At 40.3% G+C, this 19,178-nt stretch overlaps 1 protein-coding gene across 1 annotated transcript in view; it reads left to right on the forward strand.

The window, feature by feature from the left end:
- Positions 1 to 19,178, forward strand: part of DDX10 (DEAD-box helicase 10) — a 192,216-nt gene that overhangs the window by 129,236 nt on the left and 43,802 nt on the right. Inside the window, exon 16 of the mRNA XM_055702317.1 lies at positions 1,426 to 1,482. Within this exon, the coding sequence (XP_055558292.1) occupies positions 1,426 to 1,482 (57 nt within the window). The remainder of the gene's footprint in view (positions 1 to 1,425; positions 1,483 to 19,178) is intronic.

A 19,178-nucleotide genomic window follows, 5' to 3' on the forward strand; every position in this document is an offset into this window, starting at 1 on the left:
TGGTTTTGTCCCTGTCTTTTGGTAGGGGCAGGGGCGATGAAATCTATTCGTTAAGTTTTGATTTGGGGAGGAGAGGTTGACTTAGAGATTAACACTTCTGTACTTAGGGCAGTTGGGAGAGAAAATGGCACATACCAGACAAATGGGTCACAAGAAACTGCATTTAGACACCAATTTTGAAAATCCTGGTGGCTCTGTTCTCCTTTTCCCAAGTCTGCACTCAAACACACTGTTTTTTCTAAACAACTTTGTGTGATACCTACCAATATGCTTTGGTACCATCGTTGTGGTGATATGGCACCAGGACTGCTGCAGCTATAGCTTTCTTGTTACTCCCACAAGTGAGCTGGAATGTGACTGGTCTTCAGCCTTCTCTGTGCTGAAGTGTTGCCCCTGGACTGGTGTTAATGTCCCCTTTTATGTAGACCTGGTTCTAAATGTGCTGATACTAGGAACAGCCTGCATTGCTCAAATAAACAGAGAGAGTTGTACTCCAGAAACATCTTTGTGCTAGCAAAATGTTTCAACGTTAATGTCATCAGCATCATTAAGACAAAAGAAAAAGAGGGAGTGGTGTGCTTTTCTAAGGGATATGTGCCCTCACCTGAATTTCTCTCCTTACCCCATGAAACAGATAATTTAAAGGCTGTTCAATTGCAGGGACCTGACATAGTCTATATTAGAGATGATCCTTCGGTTGGTTTAAAAATAAACCAATCCCAATAAGAACAACAACAAAAAAAGCAGCAATAAATGTCAATATCTTGGCCACTTTTGTATGCTCAGAAATCTGGCAGGCAGCTTTGAATGAATTTTATCAATGCCTTTGCTCGTTTTCCCATAGCAGAATCCCTTTGGTAGAGAGAACTTAATGCTGTAGTTTCTGAACTGATGCAATTACTAAGCAAATGCTATGCTAGAGCATTTGGTAATAACGGGGATGTGAAGGCTGGAGAGAGCTTGGTTTAGCTTTCACTCCCCAGTTGTCACTCCCCAGTTGTTTTACCAATTCTGAAGTTAGGAAGTTTGTTAAATGGATTGGTTTTCGTATTAAGCCGTTGAGAAATAAGAAAAGTTGGACCTCTCGATGCCATTTTAGCAACCTTGTTTTAGAGACAAATACTAACTTGCCAAAATACTTAGCAACATCATTCCTTTAAGAGTAACAAGCCTTGGTGAAGATTAAATGTGAGTTTGAATCATTCTTGTAGTTTTATTTACTTTAACAGCAAGAAGGATGAGTAATACCTCAATCAGATCTTTTTATTTATCCTTTTTCATCAGTAACATGTAGGGTGAATACGAGCAGTATACCATATGTGCATCAAAAATATCTAGGTAGCTCAACTTTAATCTTAAAATATTAAAAGAAAAAAACAAACAACCAGGAGTTTGCTTTAAAACTGTGCATCTTGTTTGTTTTAGGAGAAAAGGCTAAAAGAAAAAGCAGCAAGGAGAGAAGCCAGGAATAAGAATGCACAGGTAAGTATTTTTGTTATTTTGATCCATCTACTGATTGTGGGTTTGAAACCCTGTTTTTTAACTATTTAAATCCTTTCTTTAATAAGCAATGTTGTGATTAATGACTCTTTAAAGGCATTTTCTGTTTGTTTGCTTTTTCTTACTCCCTTGCTCTGATGTGGTTATAATGAGTTGCTGTTTAAGGATACTGAGAATGTATGACTGCATGTGTATGTATGTATGTATAAATACATAAAAGGTATGGAAGCCTTTTGGAATTGCAACCTCTTTATTCTGTATATCAATTGAGTTGCAATTTCAGCTGCAATGCTGATGCCATTTTTTTTTTCCTCTGAATACTCGGTCATGTTTATAACTTGCAGGAAGTAAGATTATTTTTTTTTTTTAGTCAAATCTCATTTAAACCTGTTTCTGCTGAACCTTATATTTAAACAGTGAGTGTTTACACTGAAGTTTATTCATTCACCTAGTTAGACCCAGAAATGAAACCTTTGCTATCCTTTTTTTTATATGCATACTCCTAATTTCCTAGAGGCTGTCCTAGTTTTTCATATTGCTTGGTTTGTGATAAACTGAGATTTCATTCAGCTGCAATGATTTTCCAGAATATGGACGGAGTAATGCGTGTCATTTCTCACACTGCATCTCCTTATGCTACACATGAATAGTTATAGTTCTTGGCAGTTAGCAAATATCTTACTCCCTTAAGAAAATCGATAATGTTCTTTGTTCAATTTTTGCAAGCTGGCTGTGTGCTGGGAGGCTTAAGTATAGGAAGATGCTTCATTCTGTAGTTCTGAAGTGGAAAGTAATTACAGTTTAAGATGAAAAGCCTAGTTATACTAAGTATTAAGTATGATTCTGTCTTCAGAGATGGCAAGCTATGAAAGCTGTTGGCATCGTGACTCCCCAATCAAGCAATAGAAGTTTTCTGCATGTAATTGAATATATAGAGTTGCCTACTTTTTAATGTATCGAGCAAGCATTTTTAGGAAAATTATGGAATGAATGATTAACAAACATCTTAATATAGGGAGATACAGGGAGAAAACATTGATCAGGCTGTATCACATTCATAAATGCTGCTTGTTAGTTCTGGCTCTTTTTAAGGAATTAAAAAAAACACCCAATGTCTTGTTATTCAGCAGCTGGAGAAATAAACCCATTCCTTTCAAAAGGATCTGCTTGCTGATGTACTTCTATCCTATTCTTTGCCAAGCAAATGTATATCTTTTCCTGTTGGAAAATGAATGAAGTTGATCTCTATTGAGGAATGATATACCCATGTGTGGGGTGTGGCCCCCATGGGTACAGTACAAGTTAAACGCAGAGCCTCATCCCCAAAACCACGTAAGATAAAACTGCAATCTGATGTACCTCCGCCTCTCTTCTGTGCAGTGCTTGCACTTAGAAAGCTGACTTACTGGCCCTGGTCTAGTGTGAAATTGGCATATGCTTTCTGAGAGTACCAACTGTGCAAACTGCTATTACTTTGACTTAATTTTATTCCTGAAGTGCTTAGCTCACTCTCTGCAAGAAGGTGCAAGCCTCAGGAGCTGACATGTCTCCTTGATGAAAACTGTTGGGCTTTTTGTCTTGTTCAGAGGCTATTTTTGCCAGTACCACATGCAGCTGAGTCCTGTCATTTTCAGTGGGGCTCATTTCAGGGAAGATGCTTCCATTGGGAAAGTCTGCCAGCTTGGAGCTGGGCCGTTCACGCCTGGAAGTGGTAGGGAGCTGTAGACGGCAGATAAAGGTGGCAGTTTCCGTCTGCTAGGTGTCTGAGGAATTAATTAAGAACACTCCCTGCTTCACAGAATGTTAGAGATGAAGCCACAGTAGCTGAAGTTCTCCATAGTGTGTGTGGGGTATGACTCAAGCAGCTCCTAGGAGACACCTGGGAAAAAGGAGGAAACAGTAAACACAGAAACTATTGAAACGGAAACTAGTTTAGAAAATACATGCTGCCTAAATCAGGAGTTCAAAAACATTTGCATTTTCACTGTTGGCTTCAGAATGTGGCTTGTGACTCACTTACTCAGCCATAAACAACTCCTTCGGCAATTAATAGCGCTTTCTTAAGAGAGAAGGCAATAAGGAGAACCAAAAAAGCAGGAAAGGTATTTTTAGCTGTATTAATGCAGTCTAACAGCTGGAGAAAAGGGCTCGATCAACAATTATGAGCTGCCAGTCACTTCAAAGCAGCTGTGGTCATAATTTGGTGTTCCACATCTACCCATTTGATTCCCCTTTTTTGTTTTACTAACTGGATCTCTCTCACATTGTTAACTCCTTGGGTTACAGAGTATTACTTATTATCTTTCACTAGTATGTACCCCACTGGGTCTGACATGACCAAAATGGCGATTTACTTTCCCATTCTAAATATTAAATAATAATTCATCAATTATGACATTTACATCTCTACTTCAGTATAATTTCCATTGTCCTGTTGTTGTTTGTGCCCTGTTACTGACTGGATGGGCCTGGCATGTTATTCTTAACGTATGCTGTTTACTTCCAAAATGAAAAGGGAATTTATTTGGAACTAAAACTTTGATTTACATTTTATTTATTTTTGCCCTTTAAACCATACACTTGTGGGTTTTAATCTTAGCCTTAATTTAATCTTAGATTCTTGGATTGTGATATTCTTTAGTTTTAGGATTTTTCTGTCCTGTACACGTTCATACCTTTCCTGTGCCAGGAATCTTGACTTCTTGATGTTTTTCATTTACTCTACCTAATTTTTTTTTACTTGTAGCCTATTGTTTTGTGGAGGAGGGGGAGTATCTCTGTTTTAACTTGATTTTTTTTCCCCCCTTCTTTCATTTCAAAGTCTTAATGCTTTGCATGAGCCCAGTTTTTTGTCTGTGTGCCAACAAAAAGGAAAGATCACAGGAGAGATGGGCCTCCTGCTTTTTCTCCTGCCACAGGAGCAATTGCAGGGAAGGTTTCGCTCAGCCTTCACTGCGCTGGTGTGGGGCAGGCTCGCTGCAACTGGAATTGAACAACCAAATTGTGGCAGGCTCTGCTGAATGTGCTTGAGCAGGGGATTGGATGAGTAGGTAGCTGCAGTGTTATTGACTCCATCTTGGATAAAGTCCCATGCAGTAAATAACTGGGTAAGAAGTGAAGGCTCTTAACGGATGCTTTGGAGAAAGTATTTCTTGGAATTTATGACCATTAATTAAATTTGAGTGCAAAAGGCTGTGAAAACAGATAAAAGTCTTTTTTTCTCTTCCTATTGAAGAAAATCTGGAAACTTAGGAAGGATTTTTTTTATCATCAGATAATTAATTGTCTCCCAGTTTAGGAGAAGTTGATGAGATACAAATGCAGTGTTGTAAGGTGAGGAAATTTTGTCCTCACTTACCTCATCTTACTCTGCTGTGCCTGGAAACGTTTTGATAACAGCAGTGGTAATGCACCTGGGCTGATAAAATGGCAGACCTTAAGTTCTCAAACAGATGATACTGTTCACTTGAAGATGTTGTAGAAAAAATTAGACAACTGCATTGTCTTTTGACCAGGAAATAAAGTGCAGAAGCAGCAGCAACATGGAAAGCTGCTCAGGGGCAGTAGCTGGGTGTTACTTCGTGAAGCCAGCCACTGGCCTCAAGCAGGACATCCCTGTGCCGTGCAGTGCTCTGCTCCTGACTTTGCTCTTTTACTTCTAGTAATCTATCACTTACTGATTTCTTAGTATACATCAAGAACTTCTATTTTAGGTTTCAACCAGTATTTAAAGGTCCTTGCTCTGCAAGCAACTGTTAGCTGCAATGAAGCTAAACAGGACTGTATTTCTCCTTTAGTGAGTTTAGTGTTTTGCTAACCTGATGCCTTCGAGCAGTTTTGATGTGTTAAGATTATGAAGCGAGGAAAGTTTTTTGTAGAAAAGGCATTTTCCTGGAGAAGCTGGACAGGTCTGTGTGTCAGGGTAGGGGAGCAGAGCAGGAGTCGGGAGAAGGTGCTGTTTCCTTCGTCAGCACTGATGTGCTTTGTGATCCTCAGCTATCAGCTCTCAACATCATGCAAGAAATGGTAACTAGCCCCTAAAAGAAGGCATCAGTATCTGCTAGAAGTAGTTCAGACAACATCTGTAAGCAGTGCCAGGAGGTAAAACTTGCTCAGCCATGACAGTTGGATGCATCAATCCAGCCATGGGCAATCCTATAGCAGTGACACCATGCTGGTGTCCAAGGCAGAACAGAAAAAACAGGTCTGACTAGCAGACCAGAGACTGCTTACCCAAGATCCCTAAGAAAAATGTAGCCTGGTGAAAACCTAGGGAAATCCAACTTGAACACGTAGTCCTTAGTGAGAGGGGGTTTCTGTTTTAGAAAGGAATGACGAGGGCAAATTGATGGAATAAAGTTGAGGATAGAGATTGTTATCAGGCTGTAAAACTGATCTCTTCTGAGAGAGAGCCAAGCACTCAGTTGTCAGAAGTGCTTTTTCATAGGAGTGAATTCTTGCTAAGTAATTGTAGAGCATTAAAAGATCAACAGCAACGGCAGGATAATATGCATGCTTTGGCTTTTCTCATGTCTTCTTTTTCTCCCCTGCTCTTTCTCTCCAACATATTTTGCTATTCCAGAGGAATTAGTACTTGTGTATAAGATTTTACATATTTTACAAAATACATACTTGATACACTTTATAAACATAATTTAAGATTTTCATGGAATCACAATGAAGTAAGGAATCTTTCTACACTGTTATGAAGGGATTTCTGTGAGCATGTATCTACAAAATACACCAGGGTGAGCAGGAAGCGCATACTTAAAGATATGGCAGATTCAGGCATTGATACCTGATATCCTGTCACTGCAGGTATAATCCTCAGTATAGCATTCTGTTTTTGCACCTTGTTGCATGCTCTGTTGAGTTTTAACCAGAAAAATACTTAAAACGAAAACGATCATTTTCTTTTAATCTCCAGTACCCGCCAGGGCATTGGAGATACACTTGTTGAATGTAGCTCAAGAAATCTTTGCACCATGTGGCAAAATTTAAACAAGAAAGGGACAGGCTCTTATCTCTTGGGTAGCTGTTGCTAATAATCCGCTGGGAGAAATAGAATCTTTAAAATATTGTGAAAATTCTGCATCCACTGTGTATCATTTCTGTGATTACCGGAACTGACTTCTGTTACCTGACAGCTCTGTTTCTGCCTTGAATTTCCTTTTCCTTGAGATCTAGGCCACAGCCTGGTGATTAGGCTGGAGGGTCTAGATTTGGTGTAGGTGTGAACAGTAATTTCAGTGTGGAAAGACGTTTACAGGAGTGGAGGAGGAATTTGGTCTGTGCTCCTGTGAATACAGGTTTCCAAATCCCTTTGATCAGTTTGTCATTAAGTGTTTTTGGGAAAGTCTCAGGGGATACCATGCATACCGATGGTTAATGGTGAAGGTGCTTTGGTTCTGGATCTCATCTCATGACCCTCCCATGGATGGTTTTGAAGAGCCATTGCTTTAGCTTCCTGCAGTTTCTGGAGCTGGAGCACAGTTTCAGGGCTAGATCCTTCTGGTGGTCTGGCGGATGTAGAGATTGTAGAGTTTATTTTGTTCATAGAAGACCTAAGGAGAGGGTTATGTTGTCCTGATGCAGTCTCAGGGTAGGCTACAACTTGTCACTGCTATTTGATAGTTGTAAAGGAATTGAAGTTTTCATTGTCAGTAATTATTCTTGAATCTGCAAACCACAAACAACAAAAAAAAAAATATGAAGCAATGATACTTCTGTTCCGCTACAAAATCTTCCGGTATCTTTTGTGTGTGGAGCTTATAACTGAAATTATCATGTGAATTAGATCCCTTTTATTAAGTCAAACTTCTTACTTAAAACAATGTAATTAACCTTAGTTTAGAAGTAACTCTGGTCTGTTAGCTCTTGTGTTCTGTACGTATACCAAAAAAGTGTAAGTAGCTTTATTTATTTATTACAAGTTTGTGTTTGTATTTTTTTGAATTTCCTTGAGAAGCTCTCTGGGTAACCAAAGCAATTTGGAATATCAACATTTTAACCTACTAATTAGCAATTTCAAACAGATTTGTAAAGGCAGAATCACTATTTCAAGTTCAGGTTGTTAAATGGATGGCGTGGTTTAACCCCAGCCAGTAACCAAGCCCCGCACAGCTGCTTGCTTACTCCCCAGCACAGCAGAATGGGGGAGAGAATCAGAAGAAAACTCATTGAGATAAAGGTTGAGATAAAGACAGTTTAACAGGTAAAGCAAAAGCCACACATGCAAGCAAAGTAAGACAGTTAATTCACTCACCACTTCCCATCAGCAGGCCGGTGCTCAGCCATCCCCAGGAAAGCAGGGCTCCGTCACACATTAATGGTTACTTGGGAAGACCCATGCCATCACTACAAACATCCCCTCCTTCCTTCTCATTCCCCCAGCTTTATACGCTGAGCATGACATCATATGGTATGGAACATCCCTGTGGTCGGTTGGGGTCAGCTGTCCCAGCTGTGTCACCTCCCAGCTCCCTGTGCCCCCCGAGCCCACTGGTGGGGTGCGGTGAGAGGCAGAGAAAGGCCTTGGCTCTGTGCAAGCGCTGCTCAGCAGTAACAAAGACATCCCTGTATTATCAAGACTATTCTCATACTAAATCCAAAACACATATTATACCAGCTGCTGTGAAGAAGATTAACTCTATCCCAGCCAAAACTAGGACAATGGAAAATAAATTGCTGAATCTGAAATACTTGTATTCTAAAATATTTTTAAAATCAATGGTCTAAAATACATAAGTTAATATTTGAAAATGGCCTGTATGGAAATGCTACCTGTATTTTGCTGTTTAAGAATAACATGTTGATGCTTCCAGTTAATATAAAACTTAAATTGCTTAAAGTACAGCTCTGATAAGTCCTTCCGTTCTTGTAATTAAGAATACGTTTGATTAAACGAATATTTCTGTCATAACCCTGAACATGTAACGTGGAAGGATTCTGATGGATTGATTTGCCCATTATGCACGCTTCTGTGAACCTTTTCATTGCAGCCACCAGCTCACTGAGGATTTGAAACACATTTATCAGATTGACAATTTAAACTAATTGGCCATAGCCATAGCAATTGAATTTTGTGCGTATAATATTCACAACTGTTATTTTTAATCATATGTAGTATGTAATGGCAGTCTGCTTCTCTACATGAAATCACTGAGGTGATTTCTTCATAGTCCTGACAGAAGCATAGATTAGGGGGGCTGTGGACCTTGCACATGCCCTCTTATCCTCTGAATGTCTGCTGGGATGAAGTGGATGCACAGTAGGTCAACACAAATGCATCTTCGTTACGGTGTCTGGCATACCTATACCCTATGATTTGTTTTGTCATTGCTTTCAAATTTATGATAGAGAGGAAGCTTCTTTTTTCTTTAAACTTTTGTTGTTTTTCTTATTTTGGGGGGGGGTCAGTTCCAAGGGAGCTGCAAGAAACCAGACAAGAACTCTTATGTTTGCACTTTGCAATGCACAAATATTCGAGGGCAAAGAGATTCCCACCTAAGCTGCAGATTTCCATTTCAGCATTGATTGACTATTTTCATGTGAAGGGTATAGCACCATGTTCTGTAAACTTAGATGGGGAAGAAGAGAGCACTGGGACTTTGCTTTGTAATTGCTGTCCGTCAATAAGTAAAATTTTGTTTTGGAAACAATTTAAAGATAACTAGCCACTTTAATGTGGTTTGGAATTTATATGTAAACTAGTAGCATCTTTTTCTTCTTGTCTTCCAAGATTTCTTGTTCAGTTTCGTCACTGATTTGATGCCCTCCTCAGTAGAACGCAAATGATCGCTTAGGCCCTGCCTGACTCTGGCCAAGGAATAAATGGTGATGGACAGTGCTGGAGCAGCACATCCACCAAAAGAAAAAGAGAAGGGGGTAAAAAAAAAAAAAAAGCTGTTCTACAGTACTATAAACTACCCTTTAGGCATTTTCATCTTGGTAAACAGACCACTATATGAGTTAGTTATAATGATACTTCACTTGTTAATCTGCTCTATGCTACTAGTTAGTAGTGTCTAGTAACCAATATTTGAAATTTCTCTTCCTCTAAACCACAAAATTTAAAGCTGTTACACCAAGTTCATTTGCTGTGTTCCATGTATGTTTTGAGCAGCAGATCAAGTTGTTTATTAGTGTGGCATACTTGTTCTCCTTTCCTTGTCACAGCCCTTTGGTGCCTTAACCAACACAGTACAGTAGAATTGCCTGGCACTGAACTTTTGGAGATCTTAACTCTCTTTCCTACCTCTACCCTTAATCCTGAAGATGTGAGAAACCCCAGAGAATCCAGAAGTAATGATCTGAGGCTTGCAGCAGCTTTCACACAAAGTTTTTATTTAAGAAGTGAAAATTCTTTCTGGATCGGTAGGTCTTTCTCTGTTCTGTTGTGAAAAGCATGTGTATTCATGTGCCTGAATTCTGTCTGTATAAATATTATGCAGGTGGTTGCATTTCACAAGTAAGCTGTATCCTTACTTCCTTATGTGTTTGAAACTTTCTTAGATTGTAGACTTCAGATGCAGGGACTCTCATATCTCAGGTATGAGCTTCTTAAGAATGAGTTAATTGGCTGATGAGAAGGGGTAGTCTTTCAGACGTGTTGTGATGATGCTGACATCCTGATGCAGTAAGGAATCATAGTTTTAAATCAAGCAGCTTTGTTTTCTCAGCATCCCCCCTGTTTATATTCTTGGAATGTGTTGCTTGCAGTATTGTACATAGTCTGCTATAACTAATTTCAGCAGTCGTAATTGCTACTAGTGATGAAAATTAATTTGTGCAATCAGAAAAGCATTATCTGCATTCTGACTGATAATGCTGCATCCCCAATGTTTAAAAATTCTTCTGACAGCTGGTTTTTTTTTTCAGAATATGCTGGGGTCATGCAGTCACCAAGATTCCAGCTGCTTTATGCTGAATCTTACATGAGCGTTAAAAGAAAAGGAAAAAGCTCTTAATGGCTCTCTCAGTATATATTTTTTTCCAGACAGTTTTTAAAGATTTAGTGTTTTGTCAGAGTCCTGCTTTGCCAGGTGTACTAGATCAGCAGTGTAGTATCCCATGTTTTACCACTGTGCAGTGTTTGTAACAGGTTTTCTGTTCTTTAACACTGTCAGCTGCATTGATAAACCAAACAGTTTGTTATTAGGAAATGCCAAACTAGTAACTAACACGTATGGTTATTTAAAAGACTGCATGGGTAGTCTGGTAGGCCTCATAGTTCCCCCAGATGGAGCACTACCTTCTGTCTGGAGGAGTCTGTTAGGACCTGTGTCTTCCTGTGTTGGCTCCAGGCCTCCCTCAAGTTTTCTTTTCCTTAAGGCAATGCACAATATTGGTTTTCTATTTTCCCTCCATTTAATGTTTCCTTTCCTTCTTGGTTCCCCTCTCCCCTCTGGTCTTCTGTGACATTTTTTGAGGATTTCTGGGTTTCTTATTTCTTGCTGTTTCCTCGTCCCCTTTTCTGTCTCTTCTGAAGGAGCTAAAGTCAAGCTTCTACTGCATCTATTTGGTTACTTTCTGCCTTGTAGAAAGTAAGAGCAGAAGCAATGGGGAGCAGCAGGAAGAAAGGCAATAGCATCATCTGGGAGCAAAGCCTTAGGAAATCTGCTTAGTGTTGTTAGAGAGAAGTTCTGTGTGTGTTTATTTTGTTTTGTTCTTTCTGTACTGTCTCATATTTTCCTGACATTCCTTCAGATAAATACATACTGGTTATATTTTGCTGGGCAGGGCAATTCCAGTACTGCTGGATAAATGTTGATTTTTTTATTTTTTTTTTTCTTTTTAATCTTCTTTGGAGTCCCACCATTCCTTCATTGCAGAAAAACCTGGAAGAGGTTCAGTCTCTATTACTCCTTGCACACATTTATCTTCCAACAAGAAACCTTTTACTAAAAGAGCAGCAGTAAGGGTTCAAAGCTAATTACTTGTAAGCTAAGTAACGCCGGAATTAAAGTTGGCAGTGCTTGTCCCTTGCTGTATAAATATATGCAGATCAGGAGAGATGACTGTTTCTCCCTGTCTCCTCGCTTGCACTTCCAGCTGAGCCAGATCCTCAACTTGGAGTTTGCTTAGTGTGTAGTAAGGGGGTGGAGGAGACTGTACATTTTCCAGCTATTCAGTGTTTTGATTTCCTTAGGGTGTAAGTGCCATCTGTTAGAGAAATGGATTAAAAATCCTTTGACAAACAACACGTACACCTGAACTGTGAGCTGGGACTGTTGCTAACAACCTTATAATATTTCTAGCATTTACTGATTTTTTGATTATTTTTTTCCCAAAAAACTTTTGTGTCTTTTGACTGTATTTCCCAGACTACTCAGGTTTCATTCTTTGCTAACATGTATTTTGCAAAACAGAGTAGGATCCAGGAAATCAGAGTTCTTTTCTGGACTAGAAATTATAAGTAAATTGTCTTTTAAGCTATGCTAGAAACTACCATGGACTCACATGATGCCTGGTTTCTTTGTTGTTTTTTTAATTTTTTTTTTGTTGTTTTGCTTTGTTTGTTTTTTAGTTTTTGCTGGGAGGTGTAAATCCAGGGAGACTCTGTGTAGTTGTGGAACTACATGCTGATCTGGTCCCCCTCAGCTTAGAAAGGATGTAGTAGAAAGCAGTCTAGAAGACATGAGGAAAAAAATCAAAAACCTCTTACGTTAATAGAGAAAGAAGACAAGTGAAGGGAGATACTTCAGTCAGTTAGGAAATATCTTGGTAAGAAAGTACAGCTCTTTATTCTTCATGGGGAAAAGTCCCCTAAGTACAATTCCTTCTGAAATTGTCATGCTGTGCAGCATAAACTTACACTGTGGATTTCGCCCAATGAAAGAATTGAGCTCAGTTTCCTCCCTACCCCACCACCTCCTCCTGTGCAGATGCAATTAAAAACTGGCAGAATGTGTGTGTGAAGGGGGACACAGAGAACATGGAGCAGTAGCGTGTTGTTCCTAAAGCTTATGCTTAAATGTAAGAGCTGCTAGTTGAAACCCGTGAAGGGTTGGTTTACAAATGCTTTGTTTGTGAAACGTTAGAGGTTGGGCGGCTTAACTTGGTTCTTTATCATTAGGCAGTGCAGTTAACTGTATTGTAACAGCTGAGAACTGTGACTTGTATATGAGTTAATGTGCAGTTAGAATGACTGTGCACATGCGGAACTCTACACACAGGTCTTGCAAAAGTATTTTGTGGCATTCCTACCCGTTTTCTTCATGGTGCCTGAAGAAGAAAAGCTATCCAAGTAGTGCATAAAGACCATCCTTTACTCATCCACTAAAAAACTTACTGATCCTAGATCATTGATCATTTGTTATACTTTGGATATTTTTCTCTTTTTTTGTTGTTGTGAAGTGCTTGATTTATGTCTTTCTGCTATGAAAAGCAATTCCTTATAAAATGATCCAGAAAACTATCAGGAGAAAGTGTGCATTTTCAAATAGAAAATCTTTGCTCTATTCCTTCTTTATTTAGCTTAACTGTTTAGATCCCCCAGACTGTGCTCAAATCATCTTCATCTGGGTCAGTTGGCTTAATAACAGTAGTTTGTTACACAGTACCCAATTTTAAATAATCTTCTTCATAGTGTGTGGTGCACCCAGAGATCTAGGAATAGGTTTGCTTTGTGGTAACTCCAGATGCCTAGTTGTTATTGGTGATTTCCATTTCATAGGTAACAGCTTGCCTTGTTCTTTGCGTGGTATTTGCCTGTAGTCTCATTTCATAGAATCATAGAATGGTTTGGGTTGGAAGAGACCTTAAAGATCACCTAGTCCCACCCCCCTGCCATGGGCAGGGACACCTCCCACTAGACCAGGTTGCTCACAGCCCCATCCAGCCTGGCCTTGAGCACTGCCAGGGATGGGGCAGCCACAGCTGCTCTGGGCAACCTGTGCCAGTGCCTCACCACCCTCACGGTAAAGAATTTCTGCCTTGTATCTCATCTAAATCTACCCTTTTTTTCAGTTTAAAGCCATTGCCCCTTGTCCTATCGCTACAGGCTATACTAAAAAGTCTGTCCCCGTCTGTCTTATATAAGCCCCCTTTTAAGTATTGAAAGGCTCCTCTAAGGTCCTCCGGGAGCTTTCTCCAGGCTGAACAACCCCAACTCTCTCAGCCTGTCTTCACATGAGAGGTGCTCCATCCCCCTGATCATGGTCCTCTGGACTCACTCTGACAGGCCCATGTCCTTCTTGTGCTGGAGGCCCCAGAGCTGGATGCAGCACTCCAGGAGGGGTCTCAGGAAAGTGGAGCAGAGGGGCAGAATCACCTCCCGTGACCTGCTGGTTACGCTTCTTTTGATGCAGCCCAGGCTCTCTGGGCTGCAAGCTCACAATGTTGGACTATGTTGAGGTTTTTGTTCACTAACACCCCCAACTCCTCCCCCTCAGGGCTGCTCTTAATCCATTCTCTGCCCAGCCTGTGTTGATGCTGGGGGTTGCCCCAACCCAGGTGCAGGACCTTGCACTTGGCCTTGTTGAACTTTATGAAGTTTGCACAGGCCCACCTCTCAAGCCTGTCAAGGTCCCTCTGGATGGCATCCCTTCCCTCCAGCATGTCAGCTGCACCATACAGCCTGGTGTCATCAGCAAACTTGCTGAGGGTGCACTTGATCCCAGCGTCCATGTCGCCGACAAAGATGTTAAACAGCACTGGTCACAATACAGATCTGTGAGGAACCGCACCCATCACCAGTCTCCACTTGAACATTGAGCCATTGACCACAGCTCTTTGAGTGTGACCATCCAGCCAGTTCTTTGTCCACAAATTGGTCCATCCATCAAATCCATGTCTCCAGTTTAGAGACAAGGTTGTCGTGCAGGACAGTGTCAAAAGTTTTTCACAAGTCCAGGTAGATCACATCAGTTGCTCTTTCCTCATCCGTCAACACTGTAACCCCATCATAGAAGGATGCCAAATTTGTCAGGCTCAGTTTTTGCCCTCAGTGAATCCATGTTGACCATCACCAGTCACCTCCCTATTTTCCATGTGCCTTAGCATAGTTTCCAGGAGGATCTGATCCGGATCTGTGCACCAGGTGAGACTGACTGGCCAGTAGTTCCCCAGGTTTTCTTTTTCTCTGTTTTTAAAAATGGGGGTTATAGTTCGCCTTTTCTGTTCAGTGGGAACTTCACCAGACTGCCAAGACTTCTCAAATGTGATGGATAGTGGCTTAGCCGCCTCATCCATCAGTTTCCTCAGGACCCGTGGATGCATTTCATCAGATGCCATGGACTTGTGCACCTTCAGGTTCCCTGGATGGTCTTGAACCTGATCTCTTATAGTGAGCAATTTTTCATTCTCCCAGCCCTGCCTTTGCCTTCTGCAAAGACAACTTCCTCTCTTGTGTTTATGCAGTTTCTTCCTTTTTTGGCACTTGATTTTCCCCTTGTCCATTTTAGTGAGGAAGGGAGAAATTCTTGTCTTCCCATGTGAGATTTTCTAAATTACTGCTACAGAATTGAACTGCATCTACAATAATCTCAGCGATTTCTGTTCTCACATTGTTTCACATTTAGAGGAACAACTGGGAAGGGGACCTTGTAGTTACAGGGGTTTGTATTTGTTGAGGGCTTCTCTTGTGCAGAACTTTCCAACCATTGCCTGTGTGATGATAGATATCAAATATAGTCAACTGACCGTTTAGACTAATGAGAAGTCGCCAAGTACCCTTCTGTTTGTGACACGGGAGAAGAAACGGTCCTGTATTGTCAAAAATGGGTTACTGCACTTTGACAGTTCATTGCCACTAATCTTCCTCTTGCTTTGTGGAGAATACTTGTAAGTAGGTGGCATTGCCTTGTAAGCCATTGTGTAAAACAGTTACTACTGATAGAAAGGTAGGTTAACGCGTTTGTCAGAGAGGAGAAAAATCTTGATGAAAAGCTGAAAGAGCATTTCTAATACTATTTGCCACTTCCTTTTTCCGTGTGTAGTTGTATGGATAGCAACGTAGCAGTTCTGTGAAGTACTCCATTAATGTATGATCTTTAGGTTACTGTTGATGTGGTACAGTATTTCAGTATGTTATATAAAAATTTATATTTTCAAATGGTTGTTCATAAGGATGAATTGATTTTAAAAATCAGTCAGCTGCATGTAATAGGATTAGACTTGGTTTATGCAAGTGTGTTGCTCTCCTCTCTTCGTTCTTGTTGGATGATCTGCCAAGCTTTGAAATTTTCAGCAAGAGAAGTGGGTGGACAATGGAAAGTGAATGATGTATTACAATCACAGTCAGCTTATGTTTACATGATTTACCTAAGTGACTATTTGAGCTGAAAGCTGATGAAGATCATCAGGTTGCATTTTAAATGGCAATCTCAGTCCATTTTGTTTGATAATTCATGTGTTGTTAAAAATGTCAAAAGGTATTAGCATTTTTTATTTTCCATCACCTAATATTCTAGTAGGTCACATATCTACAGAAATAGTACTAAGGGTAATTATCAGTGTTCAAGGTATTTACTAACTTAGGCGGTGCATAGGGTTTATGAAAGTCACCCTTCCTAAGCACTTGTGCATCAAAAATCCGTGAATAATAGAAAGGTAACCCACTTCTTTGGTTAATGTTGATTATTCTGATTTAATTTTTAAAATAGTTTATGTGTTCTTGTCATATCTAGTTTAGAAGAAATCTCAAGTTCACTGGTGTTATTTTTCTGGTAAGTGGTTAAGACTTGCCACCATTTCTGTGATGCTACTGGCAAGTTTAGCTGGAAAGAAGTCTAGTTTACCTTGATGAGAAGTTCAAATGCAGTAATTATCCCTGAGCTGATTTGGCCAGTGAGGTGTTAGGCAGGGGTCACGGTCTAAGCACACAGTGACTGAGTGCTGGGAAGCAGGTTTTTCTCAAAGCAGAGGCTGTAGGTGAATCCATCTTTCCTAGGGTGCAATTTGTCAGACTTTGGTCAGAAGATATTTTATACTGCTAGAGCTTAGTTTTTAGCGTCCTGTGCAACAGCAGCAAAAACTGAACAGGTAGATTGATTACATGAATAACACAGATCTGTAGATACTGGTTAGTCTTAGCTGTACCTTATTCTGAGAGCTATTGCCTGCTTCTGTACAGCACCAGAAAACTTGTGCTCAGGGCTTGGAATAGCTATTCTTGTGCTCTGTTACAGCTACAGTGAAAATAGTGTGCACAAAGGCAAAACTATTCCAAGAATTAATTTTTGCTCAGTGCTTTTAAAGAAGAGGTACTAGTGTTAAGTGCCTAGTGCTACTGAAGTGGCTGATTTAGCTTTACTTTCAATTATTCTTTTCTGACTGAAGGGGATGTCCTTTTAGGTGTAAACACATAAGTTTGGGGTTCTTCCCACATGAATTCTGTCCCGTTTGGGGTTTGAACATTTTATTAAATCACTTTGTTTTGGAGTTTCAGTTAGGCTGTCAATCATGTATTCATATCTATTTTGGAAAAATATACAATACTAGGTTGCCAGCTCAAATCTGTTCTTATTCTTTATGGTAAAATATAAGCATGTTACCAATCCATTTGCAGTATCTGAAAATGTTTCCCAGCGTGCTATCTTAAAAGGTTATTTTGTGTATTTTTGCTGTAAGGAACAGTTTTATTTACATATCAGGTTTTCAGTAACATCAAATGCTTCTGTTGTTACTTCTGACCATATTACTGAACAGTTGCCAAATATAAACTTTATGCAAAGGCTCTAGCCATATCTTGGACCCACAAAAAATGTTAGGATGTTGCTGGTCACAATTATGCAGATATTTCACTTCAGTACCTGTTTGCAACATTCCTTCCTGAGCCGTGCTGCTTTGTATGGTGGCAAAATTACTGTGATATTATCAGTATACCCAGAAGTAAAGAGCAGCATAAAGAAGGATGCTATGGCATTAAAGAGGAGAAACAAGTATTGGAAACTGGCTTCACTGAATTGGGAAACTGAAAAAGAGTCTTGTTGAACATTTCAGCACTCGTGTATCCTCCCTTGACTTCTATCAGGGCTTCATTAAAACCTCTATCTTGTGGGTATGACGTTGAAGGGCTCTATAAGAGCACCTTGCTGCCATGATAACTAGCATCATAAAAACAAAACCTAAAGTTTACTTATGTATAAGTAAAATAATATGTTATAGGTGTATTGCAAGGCGTCAACATAAAAGGGGAAAAAAGTCAATTTTTCTTCTGCTGTCTCCCTCCCTGCAAGCCATTACCAGTTTTGTAGACCTTGGAGAGACTCTAAATGTTATGCCTGTTTCAGCACAACTATCCACAAAGGAATTAGGAAAGCACAACAGCAAAAGTATCAGCAAGTCTAACCAAAATTCAGAGGCTTCACATAGTGGAGGAACTTAAGACTTTACAGTTTGAGACTAGTTTTCTTTACTGTGAGCCTCTGCTTCTGGAAACCCTCACCTGCTGCTCACTGAAGCTGGAAAGATGTAATGGGGAAGTACCCTTCTGAATGTTCTCTCTTGCATGATTTGTCTCTAAATTTCTGGTGTGGTTGCTATCACAGGGCCGTTGGCTTGGCTTAGGATGACTCTTTCCATGCAGTCATTTTGTGCAGAAGTAAATCCTTACACTGCCTTTCTTTTCTCACTCCTCTATCACTGATACCCAGAAATCCTCTTTGTAGGTTGACTGTGTCAATTGGTTTGAGCTGAACAACCCCCCACCCAGTTAGGCTGCATTTGCTGTCGCTGTGCGGGATTCGCATAAATATTTGCATAGAGTTTATGCTTTGTTTATTATATCTTTTACTACTTTTCTCCTCTCCTTTTTCTCCATGGATGTTACTTTTATCTGCTAGGCTTCTGAAATTATCTTTTGTCCTGTTTCACTTTCTTCTGCAGATTCTTGAATTTTTTGGTGGCTGTTCCTGTCTTGTTCACTGGTCCCGTCAGGTTCACTTGGTCACTGTTTTGCATCTTAATGGACATTGTTAGTTAATTCCTGAGAAGTATCCAGGGCATACTTTTAAGTGTTGGTCACATGTGATGCACACATCAGACTGGATCTGTTTATTTTCATGTGTGCTTCTCCCTTTGCTCTGTCAGATTTATTAGATGTCTTCATATTTACTAGTGAAGCGTTTTCTTGTTGCTGGTGCTGATTTTCCTTTCATCAGAGCTCTGTGTATTAATTCTCACAGTTTGGGGAACAAGTGTTGCAGATCCCAGCAGAGTCAGAGGGCTGTGGTGTGACTGGAGTCACGGAGCCCTGGCCAGACAGTGTGTGGAGGGTGGCAGGCAGAAGAGGATGAGTAGCACTCTATGGTTAGGAGCTTCTTGACAGCACATGCTCACAAACATCACGCCAGACACAAACATCGTAACAAGCAAGGAGCTTCTCAGTGTCTAACAAGGGAGTATATATGAAGTGGAAAGGGGCACAGGTATTGCTTCAGTTCTTGGAGGTGTAGGGGCAAAGAGAGGACAAAAGCCCGCCTGGAGCTGATGTAGTTGACATAGAGGAGGATGTAAAAGTTAAAAGGCTGTAGGTGTGCTAGTAGCAAAAGGAAGCTCAAGGAAAATATGACTGATAGAGAGACTGGCCTAGTGATGGACAATATGGAGACTCAGCTCCTCTTTTTATGGTGTGTTGGAGCAAAAGTATTCTCCCAGACCTCTGGGTGTACAAGTATGATTTGGGAGGAAGAATGAGAGAGCCAGTGATGGGAGTAAAACAGACTGGAGAGTGC

This window comes from Falco cherrug, chromosome 2 (assembly GCF_023634085.1).
Source record: "Falco cherrug isolate bFalChe1 chromosome 2, bFalChe1.pri, whole genome shotgun sequence".
In the NCBI taxonomy this organism is placed as follows: Eukaryota; Metazoa; Chordata; class Aves; order Falconiformes; family Falconidae; genus Falco; species Falco cherrug.